The 23,254-nt window shown below is 41.2% G+C and overlaps 2 protein-coding genes across 2 annotated transcripts in view; one reads left to right on the top strand and one right to left on the bottom strand.

The window, feature by feature from the left end:
- The first annotated feature begins 2,523 nt into the window (after nt 1–2,523).
- si:dkey-172o19.2 (NFIL3 like protein) lies at nt 2,524–5,048 on the top strand. Its single transcript, XM_062395938.1, has 2 exons — nt 2,524–2,646; nt 3,290–5,048. The coding sequence occupies exon 2, from the start codon at nt 3,294–3,296 to the stop codon at nt 4,293–4,295; it is 1,002 nt and encodes a 333-aa protein (XP_062251922.1). The 5' UTR covers nt 2,524–2,646; nt 3,290–3,293; the 3' UTR covers nt 4,296–5,048.
- A 14,954-nt stretch (nt 5,049–20,002) lies between these two features.
- The window catches only part of lingo3a (leucine rich repeat and Ig domain containing 3a), a 32,043-nt gene continuing 28,791 nt past the window's right edge, over nt 20,003–23,254 (bottom strand). Inside the window, exon 2 of the mRNA XM_062394723.1 lies at nt 20,003–22,164. Within this exon, the coding sequence (XP_062250707.1) occupies nt 20,277–22,103 (1,827 nt within the window). The 5' untranslated portion in view covers nt 22,104–22,164 and the 3' untranslated portion in view covers nt 20,003–20,276. The remainder of the gene's footprint in view (nt 22,165–23,254) is intronic.

Here is a 23,254-nt window from a genome sequence, read left to right as displayed (position 1 = left end):
AATCAGCTGGTTGTGGCTTTTATGGGATTTTAAACGACTCCCTGTCAGAACTGTGTCGCTGTCAAACACATTCAAGACGTATCCTGTTGTAAACAGATCGTCGACATGAAGAGGACTCATCTGCAGCTCTGCAGTCAGGATGTGGGTGTTACCACACCATGAGAAAGTGGCAGTGGTGACGAACAAATGATGCATGCCCACTACGATGGACCCGCTTCCGGAGCGTGCTCGTCATCAGTGCAGTACAGACATGACTTCTATCTAAAAGTAACTATTTTATCTGTTATGAATGTATTGGATTTTTTGATGTACATCGACTTGAATTTTACAATTATACTGGACTGGATGGCCTTCAGAAACATTTTAGCATTTGGTGCTACAAGTTGAGTTGGGGGCTCTTTGTGACCGTGTGTGCGTGTTTGTGCACATGCACATGTCTAATTGCAAATCAAAGCTGTCAGATTGAGCAGCAGAAATCAATACGTTCCCTAACCCTTATTACATCATGATCATTTCCATAATTCGAACTGCTTTGGGTTTTATCCTGTGTATTGTCGTTATCTGGAGACCATCTTCTTACCGAAAGACTAACCTGTCTGTTGGAACATTGCACACTGTGGCCGCTGTGGTCACCGTGAGTCAGAAACAAACATCAGTCTGAGTTGTATTGAGGGGGAGGTTTACAAGCGGAGGTGATAGCTCAGAGGACGACGCATCGCAGGTGATATGCATTGCAGAGATGATACTGTGACAAGATACAGACAAAATAAAACATTTCATGTAGCTTCACCTGTCGGCCCACTGCCTTGTGAGGGCATGCAACCTGCTAAATTGTAACATGTTGGCATGAAGGTGGCAGCTTCCGATGCCCAAAAAGTTTCAGCTCCACCCAAAACCTCTCCAACATTGGCTTTGAGGGGCTGCGTCCATTAAATACACCCGTCAGACACTGGCTTAATGCTTCTATCACTTTCCAATACCAGCATGCACACCCACTCTGACAGTGACTGTGCAGATGCTCCGTTTATAGATCACATCACACTGCCGAGGTTTCAGAATGAACTCTCTCCAAACAAGCCAAAGACATGCACTTATCAGTTTTACATGAGAGACTGTCTGAAAATGTGCTCCATTGTCTCCCTGTGTCAAGATGATAAAGAGACTGTTGGCTTTTCACATTGCTTTCGATTTTGGTCTTTCAGAAAACGATACGTCTTTTGCCTTTTGATGTGGTCAGATCACACTTCATACAAACAGAGCCCCATTTCAAGTGACATTGGTGGCCTCAGCTAAAAGGGAACTGGGGGCCCTACATTCGAGTCTACAACCAAATCTGTCAAATGACAAAGGTTTGGGCAGAAATGTGGGGTCTCATTAGAGGATCTCTGACCATCGTGATGTTTCAGAATCCTGTAAATTCTCCATTTAAGGAGTTTCGTTGCTGTGGACCTTATGTAATCAGCTGTTCTCAGGGGCTCGGGGCCTTTACCATATTGCAATGTCTCTGTATAAACGTATAATTTTTCTACTTACAAAATGTTGGTGTAGCTGACTGTAAGTACCAAAAAACTACAAGTGCGGGTCATGTGAAGTTCCTATGATCCATCGGAACAGGTGTTTTCCAAATGCCCTGAGGGACTTTCACAAAATTGGGAAAGTGTCACCAAAAACCTAACGGTGTCTCCAAACAATGACCTATGGGATTTGACGAATGTTCACGATGTTGAAAAACCAAGAGCACAACACATAGTGAACTCTACAAAGGTTTTAGGGACTTCAGAGTTTGGATTCCTACTCATCTCGCAATACTCTCCAAAGAGATTGTTCTCAAATTCATTCTGAAGCAACATAACAACCCTAGAAACACAGCCGGAGTCAGTCTGGGATCACATTAAATGAGAAGAAGACATGGAGACAGCTTCAGGCGACTGCAGAGAGTTCAGCAGGAGAGTGCCTTAGATGGGATCTACTGTATATCTAGGGGGTGTCAGTGTTATAGTGCAACAGGTTCATTCCTCTTTAAGGTCCCATTAGAAATCAAACAGCACCGCAAACTTGAAGACAGCCTCTTTGTGTGATTTATCCATCTTATCGCAATAATCCTCCATCGATACATATTAATAATCACGTGTCTACGTGCATTTTGTATTGTTTATGGCTTAGTTTATCTGTACGTCTCTAAACGTCTGTGTATGATGTTTCTGTTGTGTTAAGTGTACTTGCTTTTTTTTGTTTGCTCATGGAGCTGCAGGAGAAACACAATTTCTTTCTGCTTTGCAATTGTTGTTGTATATTCTGAATGACAATAAAGTTCACTTTGACTCTGACTTTAATGCAATTCTATATGAAAACTGTTGTTATGCAATTTGAAACAGTTCCACATACGTTTGAAACGTATGGCAGCTGGTGACTCATTTCACTGCCTCGCTCTCTGAAGTTGGCTCATCGGTCTCTGTACACAGACACGAGGAAGCGACGTGATTGGCTGTGATTGACAGGTCAGAGCAGCAGATGCGTAACATCAAGAGACCTGACAGAGGAACTCACTGAGTGAAGATCTGAGCTGTGTGACGGAGCCTGAGCGCTGCTGGGAGTTCACTGCTCAACTAAACCGATCATCTCACAGGTGTCGACTTTTCACTGCAGGTAAGTTTCTCTTTGTAAGCTTCAGGTTTGAATACGTTTGTAGACAATGGAAAACAATGGCTCTATTAAGTCATTCGCTCTTTTTCATCTAAAATAAATCTTAAAATACTTCAGAGACAAATATCAAAGACAAACCTAACACTTCACTGATGTTTGCTGTTCTAGAATACGTGTATACATGGTGGAAGTGTTCAGATCCAGTTCATCTTACCACCGTGTCAAACATTTCATCACGAGCAACCTGGGCTGCAAACTGTTAGCGAAATGGGATAATTTGGGTTTAAAAAGTGCCTGCAGAATTGCAAATATATTATTATTATTATAATTATTTTGTTATTATTATTATGATTATTATTGCGTCCATTTAATGCTGTGGCTGAGATACATTTTGTATTCGTTAAGTAAGTTACTTATTTTCACCATCACATATATCAAATATCGGTCACTCCACGACATTGAACGAAGCCTTACGTTAAATTGTTGTTGTTTTTAGGTCATCAACAACTAAAGAGGAATCGGTCAACTGAAACCCGTTGTACTTTAACATAGGGAATTGTTTGATACCTCCCTCACCACTAAGCGAGGTAGAAGGTCAACTTTGAGATTGAGCAGAGATTGACTGATTGATTCTTCACCACTATAGTGCCATGTCCACATTAAGGAGCCCTGGTGCTGCAAGGGCAGGTTCTTCCTCATGCTCGCCCTCCTCGTCCTCCTCGTCCTCCTCCTCCTCCTCCTCCTCCTCCTCCTCCTCCTCCTCCACGCACCCTGCTGCAGAAGATCCTGGTCATCAGCATCTGTTCTCGGTGTCCAGCTCCGCCTCCCTCCAGGCTCGACGTCCCCGGCAGCTGCCGCTCCTGCGCTTACGGACCTTCAGCTGCTCCGTGAGACGCCGGAGGAGGGAGATGACCCCGGACGACATGAAGGACTCCAACTACTGGGACAAGCGACGGAAGAACAACGAGGCGGCGAAGCGGTCCAGGGACAGGAGGAGGCTGAGCGACCTGGTGCTGGAGGACCGGCTGCTGACCCTGAGCCGGGAGAACGCACAGCTGCGCGCCCATGTGCTCAGTCTGCAGTACCAGAGTCTGAGAGCAGGGGAGGCCGAAGCTGCAGCAGCTGCAGCCTCCACCTGGTCCTCCTCGCCCGCTTTCCCCCCTGCTCTCCTCCCGCCAGGACTTTGCATGAGCACCCCTGGGTTTCCTGTCCTGGGTGCGAGGCATCTGGAAACAGCCAGTCACCCCTTCCCTTGTTTCGGTTCCAATAAAGGTGCTGCTGCTTTCAGTCCACCGGGGTCAGCTGAGGCAGAGATGGATGCCCGGCATCAGGGTCAGGTCTCTTCCAGCGAAGACATCCCCACCTCCAGCCACGTCTCCGCCATCCGCGCGCATGGCGTCCTGCACCGAGCCTCCACCCCGTCACACGCACCTGTCAACAGGCCACTGCCCCACCCGAGTCCCTCTGAAAAGTGTGATCCTCTGCTGCTGCCCTGGTGGTCCTTCTGCGGGCCACGGCCCCCTCTCTACCTCCAGCAGGGACAGGGCCAGGGCGCCGGGGTGGAGGCGGACTTTAAGAGCCGGGTCAGCATCGCTGCAGCGGGGCTGTCTCAAGTCGTAATGCACCTCAGTCCTGAGAGACACTATTATTGATATCGAAGTAATATTTAGTATTATCAACTAAAATCAAAGAGGATTTATATTTTGATACGAACGGATGCAAACCTGTTCACTTGCCATAATGAAAACAAGTAAAGAAACCAACACGAGTTAATTACGTTGTACATTTACTCCATTCACAACAACGGGACTTTTATAATGATATTTTGACAATAAATGATCTTTCCCCTGTCATGATTGTTCAGTGATATTTAGAAGATAAATCTAATCACAGCTGGATTTCTACCATTTAGCTGAGCCACGCAGTGAAACTGGCGGTTTGTTGATATTTCCCTTTATTCACACTGTGTGATTTACCAGCACATCTCCACTGAATGCTTGAAAGTTTATTTCACTTTTTAGACATCTCTCTTTACTGCATCTTGTTGTTGTGCACATTTTTTTTAAAAGGCAGCAATATTAAACAAACTATAGCAAAGTGCGTGGATATGGATGAACCTGTTTCTACTTTTGAAATAAAAAAGTGCATGTTAGATATTTTGTCACCTTGATGAAAAATGTAATTGGTCACTGATCGTATATATATATATATATATATATATATATATATCAGGAGGTTCAACAAACTTAATATCAAACGGGAAAAATAAAAGGGGGAAAGTGAATAGAAAGACAAATGCAGAATAAAGAGATCGCTTGTCCGTATGATGTGTATCAATAAAAATACAGTTTACGTCCCCACAGGATAAAAAATGTAATTAAATACTACTAATACTAATAATAATAATAATAGATACAATTTTTACATCATATGTGTTTTAGTAAAATTTACAACAATAACATAATTTTATAATATATCTAGTTATGAATCAAAATCTCTAGTTATGATTCTGAAAAGGCTTCTAAAAATAATCAAGTAAAACTGGTGGTAGTTTAAATTAAGGAAAGCCACATCCATCCAACTATACACTGATAAAAGCATGACAGCAGAAGTGTTTGTACCTGAAGACACCGACAGAGGGCGCTAGAAGACAAACAATGTGGCCGATTTCAAACGCTTGACGCTCAATTCAAATGAAGAATATGTTTTAAAATGATTTCTGACTCTAGTAAGAGGACTATGCAACTTTGTAAGAGTAAATTATGTAAACAATTGATTTGTATTAATCATTTGATTTTAAATAAAATAAATGCCATAGAACCGAGGTATTATTTTATAGGCGCATTGATGAGACTTCCATATATTTCTGACCGATTTTAAAAATCAATCAACCTTTTAAAAAAAAACGATTTTGCATCACATTTGATATGTTTTCTGCACAAGCATTTTTTTTACTGTTTGCAAAATCGGGAATCCAATTAATTCAACAACTCTGGTTAAAAAAAAATCATATATCTAATATTATCCAATCAGCAACAACATAAAAAAAAGTATAAGAAGCCTACAACTGGTTTCAATGTTGTGTCTGATCAGTGAACTGTGTTGTGTCGTTGTGATGATAAAACTGTGACAGACATTCAGATTGAAAAGACATCTGAACATACACACGTTTCGTCTTAAAACTGGAACCCAACGATTTAAGTTTCAGATGTGCCTCGGCTGAAATGTATGAGGACAGTAACATGATCTCATGGGCCTCTGGTGGATATTAACGTCCTTAGTACATCAGAACAGGAAGCAAAAATCGTACTTGTCTTCAGCTTCTATACATAGAAATGGGGGTTGGAGTAAAATGACCACAGCACGTGTTGAAATTCCAAAAGTTGGCTTTAATTTGTTTGTTTATGACAAATTGTGGTTCTGTAGTTATCACAGTCTCCGATTTATGAGAGAATATTAAGATATAGGACGTGGGAACAAATCGTGGGCACTTTGACACTGATGACTAACACTTCTCTAATTTTTCTGTGAATCTGAGGTTCCAGAGGGAAACACTTTAGTCACTTCACTTTTCTGCTCTGTATACTCAGATCACATCTGGGGGTTGTGGCTTTGTCTTTTATACTACTGCTTCTTCTACTATTACTAGGCTACTATGGCTATTACCTCTAGTACGGCTGTTACTAGATCCATTTTTTTCCTGGAAAGACTATTTGTAAAATGTCTAAACTTTAAAATGTGTGTGCCGTTGCAGCAGGTAAAACTACACACACTGATCGGGCACATATCGCACACCAAACACAACACAACGAAACCGCTAGTACAATTCAATTCAACAGCACTGATTTACTTAAATTGACAAAGGAGACGAACAGCCAGAGTAACAGAAAAGCACACAGAAAAGAGGGGGAGAGAAAAGAAGAGAGAGAAGGTAAGACTAAAAGGTGAGGAGCCACCTTCTGCTTTCAAGTGCATCAATCGCATGACACACAGTTCAGTGTGTATCAGTTGTATATGAGTCGTGGGTGAGGGCGTCAGTTCGCAGGCACCTCAGCAGCAGTGGACTTTCTGCACGCAGCAGTTGAAGGTAAGGCCACCTGCTCTTTCTGAAGGGATTTTGGACCATGTATGTAAGAGTATGTGTGTATAGGCAGGGTTAATGACTGAAGGCTTTTATACATGCACTATCAGTATGCATGTGTATATATCGACACATAAATATATGCTATCAACTAAAATGTATTTATTTGTAGCCTATTACCTGACAATGTGTTATCTGGCAAGAAAATGTTTGAGAAAGAGGAAGAGTTACTTGTGAAAAGTCAAATCTGAAATATTACAGATTTGTCTGTATGTATTTCTTGTGGGTTTCTTTTGTGAGTCCACCTCACAATAGGGTGTTGGTCATTTTTCACAAACTCACTTAGGCTCGGTGTAATTGACCGAACCTTTCAACAGTTTCAATGTTAATTGTAAAATAATCTCACGGTCATATTCATAAGAAATATATATTTTTTTTTTTTTCAAAAGGAACATTTTACTAGAGTTGTAAATATATGAGAAATATGTGAGACTGTCATCAGTGTGCAATGGGATTAGATCGTGTTTAATGGATTGATTGATTTAAGTTAGTTAGTTTACACATTACTTTTACTTTATGAGAGATGATGAGATGAGATGAGAAAACAGAGAACTATAAGTTGCTGTTCTATATGAAACCTCTCAGCCCTTTAGAAAAAAGTTCATATCAAGAGTTTTCGTTGGGTCAGGATTAAAAACTTGTAAATTACCCTGCATTATAAGCAGAACGGCTATTACGATTTTTAGGATTCATCTTGTGTGTGCTCTCGGTAGTAAAACCCCATATCTATTTTATCATGGTAAAAGACAGAATTGATCATAATATTGCTCATTTATCCTGTGTTCATCTATAACACCACATCTGTTGCTTTGCAAGAACAGTGAGAATATTGTGGTCAATGCTGTACATACTTTTATTGAATTGGTTATTTACTCTGTCCTTCAGGGATGTATTTACAGAGAACTGTGCCAGTTCCCCCAAGAGGGCATTCATTCATTTGAATTTCCCCCGATGGCAGTTTAGGAAATACCACTTTTTTTACAATGGGGGACAGAGTGCACAGCACTGTGTTTGAGAAAAGAAGAAGTTCATTACTAAAGGCTAACAGACTTAAATTAGTCACTGTGAAACAGGTGCATATGTGCAGCAGCAGAGTAGTGATTATTGTTCTCTCTTCCTGCTGTTGCTGCATCTACCAGTGAATCAAACACTGGTACATGCAATGTGCACGTTCTCACACAGAGATACAAATTAGTGGTCTTACAGGAGTTTGGTCCTCGCTGGGCACAGGCCTGAATATTTTTAACCTTGTGTACGTACACACCACAGCACACAGGCCGCACGCTCTCTTTGAAACTTCTGTTTTGATGCCTGTGGCTGAGTCTCACTGGCACATCAAAGTATGACAATAGATGATCAGTGAGTGGAAAGATACTTTCAGAAGATCACACAGGATGTGAACATTAATGAGGTAATGGCCTGTGAGGTTCTGGTTTCTGCCAAAATTCTAATGTGGGAAATCGTAAGTGACACTTTATTTTGCAGCTCAATCACGAGGTGTGACATGCATCAAGTAGTTTGTGATGTCTGACTAGAGACAAACATATCAGCCATCACCTCCTCTGCATGATATAAGGAGCAAGGGGCCCATGTGTGAGTCAGTCTGTGTGCGTTTCTGTCAGGAGGCCGCTGTGGTTTTATTTCAATGTTCAACCAAACAACCCACAAACCGAAGTGAAATAATCAATTTAAAGCTGCATTTAATTCTCTCTGTCTTGTTTAAAAAAGAAAGAGAGTCAGGATAACAAAATGGACCAACCCTGTATGGTTGCCTTTACGTCCCTAGAATGTATATGAAGTGAAGCAAGTTGATAGAAGAGGTGGAAAGGGGAAGTGATGACAGGGTGGATACTTAGATCAAAGATGATGGTGGGGGAGACAGAGACACACAACACTGTCAGTCTCACAGTCGAATAAACAGATCTAGGGTTAGGGTTATGTTTTGCTTATTTGAATTTGACACAATATCATTAATATGTAATTTAGAAAACATCTATTATGTCAGATTATCCATACAAATTATACCGAACTCTAAACAATGTGTGAATCAGACCATCACAGTGGCTGATGTTGGAAATATAAATTATATAATTGCTCCTATATGAACTCTTATTAGACAGTTGCAGACTGATGCTCAGACGCATTCGAATTTCTTTAGTCGACCAGATGTTTCCTGACACCTGATCTCATGTGGTCGAGTTAGGTGGGAGGCGAGGTTGGGTGGTGGGTTTGAATGTTGGAGTGAGACAGAGCTGCACACAAAAGAGTCTGTTGTCAGTAATTGTGTTAAGCTGAGGCCACATTAAATTCTCAGACACACATTGGTGCTAGTTACTCATTTCTAGCTCTTTTTGTTACCATAAAGTGGCTGAGAAAAGCCTTCACACGTACGAAGCAACAGTTAAATCCACCAAGTCGAGACTTTCAGTTTCAGAGTTCTTTCATAATCGGACTGCATCCTTCCACCAAGTTTAGTGGCAATCCGTCAGGCAGTTCTTTGTATAATCTTGCTCACAAACTACTAAACAACAAACAGACAGATGTAAAAACATAACCCTCTTGGTGAACGTGACAAGTAAATGTCAATGTCAATGTTCCTCTCAAGCCGGCAAACCTGCTGGATTTTCAAATTCAAAATGCTTCACTTCAAACATATCCATACAACAGATTTTTGTTTTCTTTGGGAGTGAAGACTTTATCACAGTGAAACCAACCAATTAAATTCACAGCAGGTCACAGGTCTACATTAGATAATTCTGCCACCAATAACTAAAGGTCAAAGGGCCTTTCGAGGGGGATCAGACAGACGACACTTCAGAAATACTGTTAGAGGTCTAAGGAAAACAGTAGAATTTTATATGTTTAGACAATACAACTGTGATAGTGAAAAGACATTCATTTGAAAAGATAAATAATTGAGTTATGGGCGGGATCCTGGGGCCCTTGGGGAGTACAGAGCCTGGTTCCGCCTCACTGCCTGTGGCTTTTTGTTGTTCTCATAATGAATAAACCTCAACATCAAAGTAACCAATTCTACTAATACACTTCAGTGAAGAACAAACAAACCAACGGCAAGATGAGGTAAAACATCAGATAAGGTTACACAAGAACGCAGTGGCTGTATCCCTCAGGCTCCGACACCAGACTAAAAAGCTTCCTCTGTTCTTTTTGATTTCAGGTCACTGTTGTTTGTTACTAATATTTCATCCACCATGGAGCATCTCTCGCTAGCTTTTAACAGAGGCCATGACAGCCATGTTTTACAAGTGGAAAATGACCTGTTGCAGAAAGGGCCCCGTCGCAAAAGGGAGTTCATACCTGAGGAGAAGAAGGATGCCCTCTACTGGGAGAAACGTCAAAAGAACAACGAGGCAGCCAAGCGGTCCCGGGTGAAGAGAAGGATACGCGACTACAAGCTGGAGTCTCATTTCCTGGCCCTGAAAGAACAAAATGCCAGACTCAGTGCTGAATTAATGGCCATCAAGCTCCACTTTGGCCTGGTTCGCCCTGCAGCACACACTGTTCACCAGAACAACCCACTGCAGCACCACGTGCCCCTGCAGAGGGACCACTACAGGGGTGTCAGAGACTCTACCTTTCTGCCTTCTCACCCCCTTTTCAGTCCTGCATATGCCCTCCATACCATGAGAGGTTATCCATTCTTAAACACATGTGGCGGTGGTAGCAGCTCCGGCCTTGTCTCTCCCCTCGTTCTCTCGCCTACCCATTCAACCGAGCTGGGAGCCTCTCTGCTGAAACCCATCGCTAGGAGAGTCACCTCAGATGAAGAGGAGCAGCAGGTCCCTGGGGGGTGCTGTCCATGTCATGCTCCACTCCGCCACGAAAAATCGTCAGGAAACATATAAACATCTCTGACTGACTGACTGTCCAATCTGCTGTTTGTTGGATTGATGGGGTGAGAGAAAGTGAATTTGTCTTTATTCCCCCATTTATTTTTGTAAATTGATGGCACATGTATGCTGTGTTTAAAGAAGCACCAAAAAAAATCGGTTTAACCTCCACACAATCCTTGTTTTGTGTCTTAGCAAACATAAACAACTGGCATTAAAACACAAATTCAGATGATTCGACTGCAGTCGGACAGGAGCACATGCACCCAGGACGCATTGAGGCCAAACTGTGATCTGATCGACCTCTGAAGTTCACAGTTCTACATTCTGATCATTCACACTACAACCAAACAAACAATATATTAACCCCCCGAAAAGTCAGTAAGCATTTACAGCACGCTGTCCTACGTCCCCTAAAATGAGTTCACAGTAACCACAGATCTCAGCTCAACCTTCTTACTTCGGAGGACTGCAAATAATCAAGCCACATCAAGCAGAAAAACAAGCCTCATGCCCAGTTGTGCAGCAAGCACTCAAACATTGTACTCAAGTAAATGGACATAATGTACTGAAGTAAAAGTGTCACATTAACTTTTCTACCTGAGTAATAATTAAGTCTTCTAGATCATTATGAGGCTTCTCCTCAGCCAATGATGATGCTGCAGCAGGAGGCGGGGTCTAATGTTACTTGTCCGATCTGATTGGATCAGTGGATCAACTCATCTCTCTTTATCAATTACTTTTAGAAATATACATTTATATATATAAATATATATACAGTATATGATATATGTTGTGGAATATAAGTGAAAGTTAGTTGAAAATAAATCTCCTTAAGTAAAGTAAAGATACATGAAAAACTTAATTACAGTAATGAAGTTTTTTTTAAAAAGTCAGTCCTGACGTTAATGTTAATGTGAGAGAAGTTTTTTATTTACTGTGTGACTTTATATATAAAGTTTTTATAACACAATTAGTTGATTTGATCTGCTTTTCTGATGGGAAAACAGATTCCCCACCCCCCTCCCACAGACACTCCTTGAATGATTCATTTCTGGCCCAGATGGACCATGGAGACACTGTGCTCGTCTCCCTCTTTAGAAAACTGATTCTGACCAACAGGGTTGTTGCAACAAGGTTGGCAATTGGTCTGAGCTCTCAAGTCAAAGAACAACTAGTTACATTAGTCCACAGCAATCGGTATTGCCCCCCCCCCCCCCAGGTCTCTTTTACCACGGGGCCCAAAAAATACCATGGATCACCCCTGATGACCAATATGTTATGTGTGAGAGGCTGCTATAGATGCCTTTACCTTCTGACATCTCATCTCACTCTGTCACCCAACACAGATATATGTAGATATGTAATGTGTACAATAAACTTTCAAAGAGATATTGTGTCTTAGCGTCTGGAATCATTTAACACCTGACCAGTAAGAGGATTTTACCATGAATTTACAAAACTTTTGCTGTAGAATGAAATATTTCATATACTGAAAAGCAATATTGAAAAAATGTTCGCTCAATTATTTTTAAATTTGTATCTATTGACCTTTATAAGCCTTCACCTGGGATGTTGTTGCAACCTTCCTTTAAATGGAAACACTGAAGCATGATGTCCTTTTCCTGTGTGGGCAGATATAGTCAGCTTCTATCATAATGTGACAACAGTGTGTTGAATCGTTCAATATGCTAGAGGCACAGACTGGCCCCTTAGATTTAGGCTGCACACATAGTTACCTAAATGTGTCTAAATTTGTATTTATTTAATGGCTTTGTCCCTGACTTTTACTTCAGCCTCCCACCAAGTTTCATGGAATCATTTATTCCTTCATTTATGTAATCTTGCTAACAAAAACACCCCGAACAACAGACACTGTACAGACACCGACTCCTACAGAGCTGAAGCTTCAGACTACAGAGAGATCCAAAGTAAAACATTACAGAAGCAGCAGCCAACTAGTCTATTTGTGTAGTTTGCATTGTTTTAACTTGACATGGGTTGGACAGTAACATAGCCTTCAGGGTAACAGCCAGTCCTCCTGGGTCAAAGTCAAAGCCTCCCAGTACTAACTACATTTTTTTAACACTACTTTTTACAGAAATGCAATAACTTATCAGCTGATGAGGGTTTGACTATGAAGTATAGCCAATAAAGCTTTAAAACAATACATTATTTATTTGTGTCATGTAGCTGTCATTTACTTAAGTGGATATATTTACATTTCACATTTTACTAAACTACATATGTCAGCAAATATCTGTCAGTATGTTCTGTACTGATGACTGGACAACGGAGGAATCAGGAAAAACTCATACAGAGGTCTAACACACAGGAAGGATAAGGTTACACAGAATCAAACCAGTCAAAAACCAGAACTAGTGATCCAAACATACAGGGTAATGGTCATACACAGGAGGGCTACAGAAGGAAGTACAAGTTTAGAGAGAATTAGGATCCAATCAGGGTGGGAAGGTAACATTACAATAAGATTCAATTAGATTAATGAAGCGGGTAAGGGTTAGGGTTATAAATCATCAAAAATCATGAATAGTAATAATGAATAGTATTTTCAGCAGCATAATCGGCAGCATTCTTTGTTAATATAATAAGTCTGTACTTTTCTTGTATTACCTGCTAGACCTAGCAAGAACTTTGACTTTTAATACATTTAAAAGCAAGTACTAACTTACTTTCACTCATGTTTATGCATGACTGTAACTCTTACTTGAGCAACTTAATTTCTATTTATGTATATTTTCAATTAAGTTAAATGTTTGAGTTCTTCCTCCACCACTGCACAAGTGCTTTACAGGTCTCGGTTGCTGTAGCAACATTAAAATGATCATCAGCTCTCAAGGGGTTTAAATTATCAGCCCGTTCAAAGTTAGCGGTTTCACAAAAAGCAACACAGAAACTGACTTTACAGTAATGTTACTATATTTTTCCTAGTGATATAAGGTACCTTAATTCTTGGTAAATGCTTTATTTCATCTTATCTTCTGATCTGCCGGTCAATTGTTTGTTCAACACCTACTAACCACTGTAATTCCAAATAGACCACCTCGTCTCAACACTGGTGTGGCACGCTATGTGTCATCATACACACACACATACTGTTTATACTATCTTATGAGGACACTAAATGCCTAACCAAAGCCCTAACGTACACCTCATTCGAAACCTTACCCTAAAACCAAGTCTTAACCCCCGGACAGTCCTGAAGAGTGGTTCAGAAAGTGAGTTCCAGCCAAAATGTCCTCATTCGTAGGTTGTAGGCTCAAATTGGTCCTCACAATGATATGAGTACAATAATAAACACACACACAACCCCATTGACATCTTATCAGACCCTACATCATGTAGATGGAAATACCTTTGTTAAAGAAGAAGTAAGTGTCAGTACATTTAGTCTCTCAGGCAAATATAAGAGCTCCTTTAAAGGAGGGTTTCAGAGTACTGTGCATTTTACCACTGCTATCTATATTTTTAAGTATAAATACATTTCAATAAATGAAATGTATAACATGTAGGGCAGGCCCATGTGATTAATATCCTAATTTCACAGTTTGACAGTGTTAGTCAGTGTGTCATGCTTGACTGATGACACCTCATGTGAAATGCATAGGTCACACAGTCACCTCTGATACACAGAACAAAGAAAAAGGGAATAGAGAGTCATTTCCCTGTAACATTTGTTTTGCTAAAGGTCTATTTCAATTTCAGTAAGTAAAGTTTAATGGTGGTAACATTAAAATTATTGTTTGATAAACATCGTTATGCAAAACAATTTTTAATTCTTTAGTCTTGCTACTGGTATTTTGATGTACACGAGGAAATATGCCTTTCATTCATTTAAGTGAAACATTAAGAGGAAAAGCTGTGAGCAGGGTTATTCGAAAGAATCTCGGTCTGAGTCACATCGTGTTGTTTCAAAGTAGCTTTCAAGACATTCTTGTCACTATCCTTTTCTTCTCCGATTTCAGAACTACTAGAAATTTAAATGAGTAAAATTTATGAGGATATGAGCTGTGAAAAGAAGAAGAAAACCTGAAGGAATGAGTGGAAGCATGAGAACGCAGACGCCTCATCTTATCATTCCATCAGATAAAAATGCTGAGCAGGAGCGAGTGATTTAGATTTTGGATCAAGACAGCAAGAAGTGAAACAGCTTAGTGACTTATTATAAAACCAACATGTGTGAATAAGATAAAAAAGCCATAAGTAAAGTAAATAGCAACAGAAGTGTAAAAAAAGAAACGTGTTGAAGAGTTTGGAGCCCATTTCATATCGAGGCTCACTATAATATTCTTCTGAGACACATGTCACACAAACCTATTTAATGTTATGTTCACTCCTCTTTGGTGTGGCTTCTGATGTCACATGGTAGGGATGGCGCTGCTACTTCCAGATGGTTTCCTGCATTGCGATCAGTCAGTCTTGAAAGTCTTGAAGATCATTTTAAAAATGATCCGATGGTCGTTCAGCTCCGATGGTCGTTCAGCTCTACTACCCCTAACAACAAAAACCTGGAGAACCCATTTCACAAGACCATTCCGCCTGCAGGTATCAACAGTAATCAGAGCGTCTACTTTCATTTGCTCAGTTGCAGAAAATACTCGCTTTGCAAGAGTCCTGCTCACAGTTGTAGGCTTTTCCAAACAAATTCTAACCTCAGGTTAGTGTTGTAGCACTTAAACTGGTCCCATTTAACTAGCTAAAGCTATTATGGGCCGCTCTTTTTGTTTGCTTGTCACGTCGTCAAATTATTCATTAAGTTCCTGGAGGAGTACCAGGAGGTCACACAGGTGCTCTTGTCATAGCATGCGTGGTTAGCACAGACAATTTCTCCAACGTCAGAAGTGATCCATGCATAAAAATGATGAGTCCGGAGGTGATGTTGTCTGTATAATCACAGACCAGAGAGGGAATTGGAATTTCTTTTGCAGTGTCCTGAAGTGTCCTTTCAATACCTCATTCTATATGAATAATCTGCTCAGTGATAGTGCTTCAAAACAGATTGACATGTTATAAATCGGGGAAGACGAGGTTGAGACTGAAAAAAAAACAATCCGCAAGCGATCGTGAGTGTGCATCTCATTGTTTCCAAACATTTCAGTTTTTCCAGCTGTAATGACGCTCGTCTTTTTCATCAACCCACAAGCCCATTCGCTAGTTTTTATTATTTCTTCTTCCAAATCTTGGTTTCATTTTTTTTGTTCACCTTGAGTGTGACCTTACAGGCAATGACACCATCCTGAGGTCCACCATTTTCTTATGATACAGTATTTGCTGTCAGGAGAATTTTGTGTGTGTTTGTGTTTCTGAGTTGCGTATTTGCATTTGTCTCCTCTGCCAGATCAGACTGTCTTGAGGCCCTCCTCCAGTCTGGCGACCCCAGAAGTCCCCCACCCCTGATGTGGTCAGATGAGTCAGACTTGTTTTTAACAGGTGTAAATCCTTGAGCCCTGTTACTTTGGTACTCTTACTTATTCCCCACTCAACTCATATGTTTAAACATTATCTTTTTTGTTTTTGCATTTAAAGGAATGGTGTTCATGTCATTTTCTGATCTGTGTTATAAGAGCACATACGCTGTATTGAAGACTTGTGGTATTCAAACTATCTACTTTAGGTCATGTTTTTCTTGTTGTTTTTCTTGTTCTTAGGTTTGCTTGGTAATTTGATAGTTATTGTGAGGATGTGTTAATGTCTTCTTGTGTCTTTAATCTGCTGTGTAGATCTGTATCTCCCAGGCCTATATTTGTCTTTACTTCAGGTTAGTCACCCTGTTGAGGGCCAGGGGCATTTTTAAAATATCTTTGCCCTGCTTTCGCCACACTAATACAGGCTTTTTCATTTTTCCACAGCAGGAGTGTCTTTCTTTTTTGTATCAAAATGTATTCCTCCAGCACCAGAGGACCCTACGGGATTGCTTCACACACCTTTTTTATCTTTCTCTACTAACATGTATTTTTAGAGTGCAGGACTTCATGGCCTGTTTGAACAATAGAAAAATAAAGATTTAATGCAGACAGTTTTAAAACATATAAGAATACTCAATACTTTTACAGAAAAGTTTGGCACGTTGTTTTCTTTTTAGAAAATGCATCACAAGTTCACGAATAGCTCTTTATGTGCTCAACTCATCACGTCACCTATTTCAATGTCTGTTTTCAGCTTATGTAAACTAGAGGTTTCAGGTGTCTAAGTCACACTTTGATTTTTGCATTACCCAAAAGATTAGTTTATGTGTGTGAATGTGTCAGTGTGTGTTTGTGTGTGTGTGTGTGTGTATATATATATATATATATATATATATATATAAATAAATCAAACTCCAATATCATTGCGTATTTAAAAAATACATATAAAAACAGCCACCTGGAGTCAAAGAAGCGGCCTAATGAAGAAGATATATTTTTATAAATATACATAAATATACTGGGTGCTGAATATCTTCCTGCCGCAGGCTCTACTTCCTCCTTAAGGTGTCCCTGAAGTGCACACCATTTCTTATTTGTCTGTGACTTCAGCAGTTACAAGTCATAAGTTAAGTATAAATTCAGTTACCCAGTGATGAGGCTCAGTTTAGTTTAACAAGTTACAATGAATTAAAACAGTCAATGACTCCCTTTTGATAGAAAATATCCAGGGGACCCCCCAACACAGGTCCCTTGGGATAACTAGAAATAGCCTTTATTTTGTTTTACTTTTCTTCTGAGTAATGTAAAAAACAAAACTGGATAAATAGTTGAGAAAGATATTTGAACTGTATTGAAAATATTCTCACCATGTCAGCAATGATAGAAAACCCATTTCATGATCATATTAATGAGTGAAGGAGGTCAGGGACCTCCATTTGAGAATCACTGAATATTTCATAACAGCAAAATGGTTAAAAATGGTTGTGATGCAAAAAGCCAACAACAAACACATGAAATTTAATTCTAAATATTTTTTACTAGTTGTTAAATGTTAAATATTTTGTGTTTTGAGGAATACACAAAATGAGCAATAATAATTCCTCTCTAACATTGTTGTGTATCAGGGCAGGAACTTGTTCTTTTGAGCAGTTCATAATTATGTGTGGTGTAGATAACACATCCTTCATTCGTCTGAATCAACAGGTTTTTTTTTTAAATGTTTTAAATATGACAAACCTGGGGAAAAACATACCATAATAATCTGCAACACAGAATGTCACAGTGAGAGGTTTACCATGAGGGTGGAGAGATCAGACAGCAGCTGTAAAAGAAATGGGACAGGACATCATCATAGCATATAATATAGCATGCTTTATAAACAGTGTGCTTCCTTTTTATAAAACAGTACAATACAAAACAGTCTAGCACTTCCAGACACAATGGCTTCCATATTTATATAAGGAGTTCATCATTAGAACAATTAAAAATACATCAGAGTTGTTAATCACAGAGAGGAAGCTTAACTGATGTCAGATCAGTCCAGGAACATATTCACAGTTGGTTAATAATAACGTCTTGTGCAGTATATGTGAGCGAAACATGGAATCACGCTCCACCACTCTGTTTCCAGTTTCTACGCTTTGTTTGCTGCGTGAGGAATGTTACGTAGGTTATTCTACAAAATGAATTTTCTCTTTCAATACTTCTGGAAGCTGGTCAGCCGTCCAAAACGGTCATAATTGCTTTATGGGAAATTAAATAAACAAATGCACAGGTTGAGAAAGTCATTATTCAGTCTTTTGCTGATGATTGTATGACTAGTATGTTCGATTTAATGAGATTGTAAAGCAATTTGTAACGTAAAGTTTGAAAAATCGAATTAGTAAATAAAGTGTATTATTATTGCCATTTTTGCCAACAGAGGGCAGCAGAGTAACAGTTTTAAAAGTGGAAAGGCAGAACCTAAGCAGCTGATCTCACAACTGATGCTTTTGGTTTATAGGACAAAAGATCAAAAGCATTTTTGAATTATATATGCAGCTAATCTGTGTTTTCACGCTCTCAAAATAATGTCTGAGGTGATGAGGAAAAGTGGATTTAATGACTCCAGTTTCTGGGTTTCTACATATACTGAAGTGTGCTTTAGAAAGTACTACACATTTTCATTGTCCATGGACATGACTGCAAATTCATGTGAAACAACAATGTTTCATATTTTCAAATACAAACCGTATTCCTCGTGTATAAATAATACCTGTGATTTATATGTGAGGGCAACTAGCAGTTAATAATGACATCTTATTGAATTTCACCTTTAGAACCGAATCTATTCAAACTTGCACATCTCCCTTTTGTGGCCTGTTGTTGTGACCCCTTTGTTGTTAGTGTCTGTCTTCCTAAAATACCCAAACTCCCCCTCCTCACTGGCTCTGTTTCATTATGACCTCTGTTCCAGTTCCCAAGGTCTACATTGCATTAGCAAATTTCTCTACGCGTCTAAAAACAGATCGAGTTCCCGATGAGAGTCCACTTAACTCCTTCCCCTGGTGGTCAGCCAAACGCCTCTCGTATCACACTGACGCGGTCAGGAATAGGCCGACGAACGAAAACTCGATACTTCTGATTTGTGTTGTGAGCTCAAGGAGCGAGCAGATCTGATGATGTGATACAATGAGGGAGTACAATTTCTGTTCATGACCGGACTAGATATCAATTATTTTGAAAAAAGAGACGTTAACAGTACAATTACAGTAGGACGGTAAAATCTGATCAGTCAACATTACTATAAACAACGACAGGGATGTCAGTGATTACAAAATATATTATACAATCTCATACAGTATCATCTATTCAACATTGGGACAAACGCATCCCGGCAAATGTTCAATTTACAAATAATTCACATTATTCAAAGAAAGAAGCCAACGTTCAGCTTTACACAGGAGTTTCAGATTAACAGGGCAAGAGTCCCACTTTTGTTTTCAAATCACCCTCGACCAACTTACACCCAATGAAAACGTCTCTCTCCCCCATCTTTGCACTGACGGTGATATTAGATGGTGCTTTGTGATCAAATTGGCAGTGTTGCAGAGTAGTAGTCGTTTTGTACAATTACGAACCCATCAGCAGCTCAGAAAGCAGAACCTCTACATATCAATGCTCTAAAGTTTCGATTGCAGTGTAAATATGCAGTATTATAGCTCAAAATAGTCAAATACATGTTGGCAAAACCATGGCAATCATTGAGCACCACCCAGCTGTTATGCATTCATGAGTTCAGAGACAGAGAGCTCGAGTCGCCACAGACGGAGCAGAGAGCTGATGTCCTTTACAGATGAAGAGAGACAGGGATCCTGGTGGAGAAGAGAGATGGAGTTGGCAAAGAGCTCTGCGGAGGTTAAAGACTGCTGGGACTCTGAGTGCTATTGTTGCTTAGTCTTTTGAAGACATCTTTAAATATGATCCAGATTTCCTTACACAATAATAAGGACACGCAATAAAGAGCAGTAGAAATACATTATCTCAAATCCATACCGATTGCCTTTTTTCCCCATACGTCATTTAAAAACAAAACCTTGTCGATAAAACATCCTATAAATAATTCTAATGTTTTGCAAGCAGGCGCCCACGCCGGTGATTTTATGTGCTAGCTTGCTTCTGCTTGTAAACAGCATCAGGTACAGAATACTAAAAAGAAAAATCCGTCCCACATGATCAAATCATCTTCATGTTGAACTTGCGCGCCCCGCCCTGTCCTCCGCTCGCGGCAGGTCCTTCCACTTTCCTGAAGGAGTACTCCACCGAGAAATTGTTCTTGTGCTGCCCCTTCCCTCGACTCCACACAAACAGCAGGATGAAGCAGAACAGGACCACACCCAGGAACATGATGCAGCCCATAGCTGTGGATATGAGGATGGTCTTGAGGTCCAGAGTAAACTTCAAGAAGACTCTGGTGTCGTTTAGATTAGTGTCATTAAGATCGCCGGCATAGTAAGTGCGGTTGGCCATGAGGGCTGCGTCTAGAGGCAGCCCGCTCACTGTAAGAGTGGCAAAATAGGTGTCATTTCCACCAGCGTTACTGGCTATGCATATGTAGGTTCCACTGTCTGTCACCTGGGCATACCGTATTTCCAGCGTGCCTTCTGGTAACACCGTTAAGCGCCCGCTGCTCTTTGTGGTGATGCGACGGCGCTGAGGGGAGATCCAGAATACCACCGGTATAGGCTCGCCTTCAGCTCTGCATATGAACGACACCACCTGTCCCTCGCGGGCAGTTATCTGCTGCAGCTTCCTGTTGCGGATTTTGGGCTTCTGGCAAGTGAAGTGGTCAAAGAGGGCCGAGTCGGAGAATGCGTTGAGTGCTCGCCCTTGCACCTCGACAGGCATCATACACACCGGGGAGGCGCCGTCAAAATTAAGGGTCTTCCTGCGCTGGAGGATCCAGAGCAGGCGGCAGTCGCAGGCAAGAGGGTTTCCATCCAAACGCAGTGTCTCCAGAGTGTTGACAGATTGAAACGCTCCCTCCTCCAGGGTCACCAGGCTGTTAGTGGAGAGGTTAAGAAGGCGGATCTGCCTCAGACCGCCCAGTGCGTATGGCTGCACTACTACCAGGTTTGTGTTGACCATATGCAGCTCTTTCAGCCTGACAAGGTCGCGCAGCGCCCAGGACTCCAACACAGAGATGGGGTTGTAGGAGAGGTTGAGGCTGGTGAGGTGAGCCAGACTGCGCAGGGCGGAGGTGGGCACAGACGTGATGTTAGTGTGTGTGATAGACAACCAGGACAAGTTAAGCCCCTGCAGGCTGTGAGGGGAAATGTGCTCCAGAAAGGGCCAGTGGTTGATCTCAAGCCCCCTCAGGTTTCCTAGCTTGCGGAAGTTCTGGTCTTCTAAGGCAGAGATGCTGAGGTAGCGGAGCCGCAGAGTCACCAGATTATGCAGATAAGAGAGAGACTGGCTTGACACAGACGTCAGGTTGCACCTCTCGATGGTTAGCTCCCTCAGCCCCACGAGACCCAGGAAGGCCTTGTTGGAGATATAAACCAGATCATTGTCTCCAACTTCTAAGTTTTTTAGGCTTTTCAGGTCCTGGAAAGTAAAGTCCAAAAGAATCACAATCTTATTCCCACTGAGGTCCAGTGACGTCAGGTTGGAGAGACGTGAGAAAGCCCCCATCGGGACCAGTTTCAGCTGGTTGCCCCTCAGCGACAGCGACTGCAGGTTCTGGAGACTAGAAAAAGCATTCGGCTCTAGGACACTAATCATGTTGTCACTCAAGTCCAGCTTTTCAAGGCGGGGATACGAAAGCAGGTCTCCGTGCTCTACCCAGCGGAGTTTGTTTCCACTTAGATCCAGGATCTTAGAGTCCTGTGGGATGCCTTCTGGCAGTGCAGACAGGCGTTTGCCGAAACAGGATACGGTCTTGAGCTTTGCCATGCAGTCGCAACGTTGAGGACATCCCTGGCTGTGAGCCGGTGACACAGTGATCATCAGCAGCAAGAATAGGAGAGGCAGGAGCCAGTGCTGGTTCAGGCTCAGCCCCATGTCCCTCTTCTCCACTGCTTCCTCCTGCTCCTGTCGGGGGATGAATCACTGGGCCAGACACCTGAGGGGTAGAATCGGAGGAAGAAAAGGGGAAGAGGATGGTGGGGCGGGAGGTGGGGATGTGAATGAGAGGGAGGGACAAAGAGAGAGACAGTGAGACAAATTAATTACACTTCAGTCCCCTTCAACAGCAGTGATCAGACACTCCAAATGAGGGGAATTACAATTACAAACTCTAATTGACCCGGAACAGCAGTGAAATTAAAGACAGAGCGCAGAGATAATCCTCAAAGGAGCGAGTCCTGTGTTCAGCCGAAAGCAGTCCGGTTCACAATGTTCCACTGAGCTCTGCAGGCACCCCATTAAAATCATATGTCACAATAACGCAGTCAATAACATCATCTGTGTAAGTCTCCGAGGCGTGAGGCTTATCATGAGAGGAGCTCGCTACAGCCTGACCTGCGTACGGCTTTATGGCTTTTATATGAAACACACACTCACAGATGGACACACACATACACACACACATACACACACACACACACACACACACAAACACACACACACACACAAAATTCCCCTCTCCCTCATCCACCCGATGTTTGCAGCAGACTGGCAATCCCTTTATAAACCCAACGTGAAATACCAACCAGTGGGACGGAGGTAGCACTGGAAAACATGTTCCATCACAACATAATAATGAAACGTTGCGGCCAATAATGTGTTAAAACATATTGAAAGGCCAGTGCTGCTTCACTCTCACTGGTTCACACACTATGAGGGTCCCATCCTGTAATATGTGCTGGTTGTGCTGCTACAATTACACCAACATATTCAGAAAAACACTGAAATATCATTGTCCTTAACCCCCTGGAACTAGATATAAGACACATCCATAACTATATGGCCACTTGGAGAGGGCATACCTCCACAAGGTTAAAGAATCAGCCTGTTTAAGAAATCCGTTAATTAGCTTTCTTAACCGATTGCTGACAAAGACATGCAAACAAAACATACACATTATTTTGGGGAGCAAAATTTGGGAAAAACATCTGATCAGATAACGACCCAAAATTCTGTTTAAATTCAAATATCAATCAATCAATCATTTGATCGGTGTTGATAATGTGGCGGATCATAGACGGTGTGTG

Source organism: Platichthys flesus, chromosome 9 (genome assembly GCF_949316205.1).
Source record: "Platichthys flesus chromosome 9, fPlaFle2.1, whole genome shotgun sequence".
Classification (NCBI taxonomy): Eukaryota; Metazoa; Chordata; class Actinopteri; order Pleuronectiformes; family Pleuronectidae; genus Platichthys; species Platichthys flesus.
Note: the sequence above shows the minus strand (reverse complement) of the source record. Positions and strands in the feature narration are given on the sequence as shown.

Coding starts and splice junctions, on each gene's coding strand:
- si:dkey-172o19.2 (XM_062395938.1), top strand. CDS start 3,294: ATGTCCACATTAAGGAGCCCTGGTGCTGCAAGGGCAGGTTCTTCCTCA.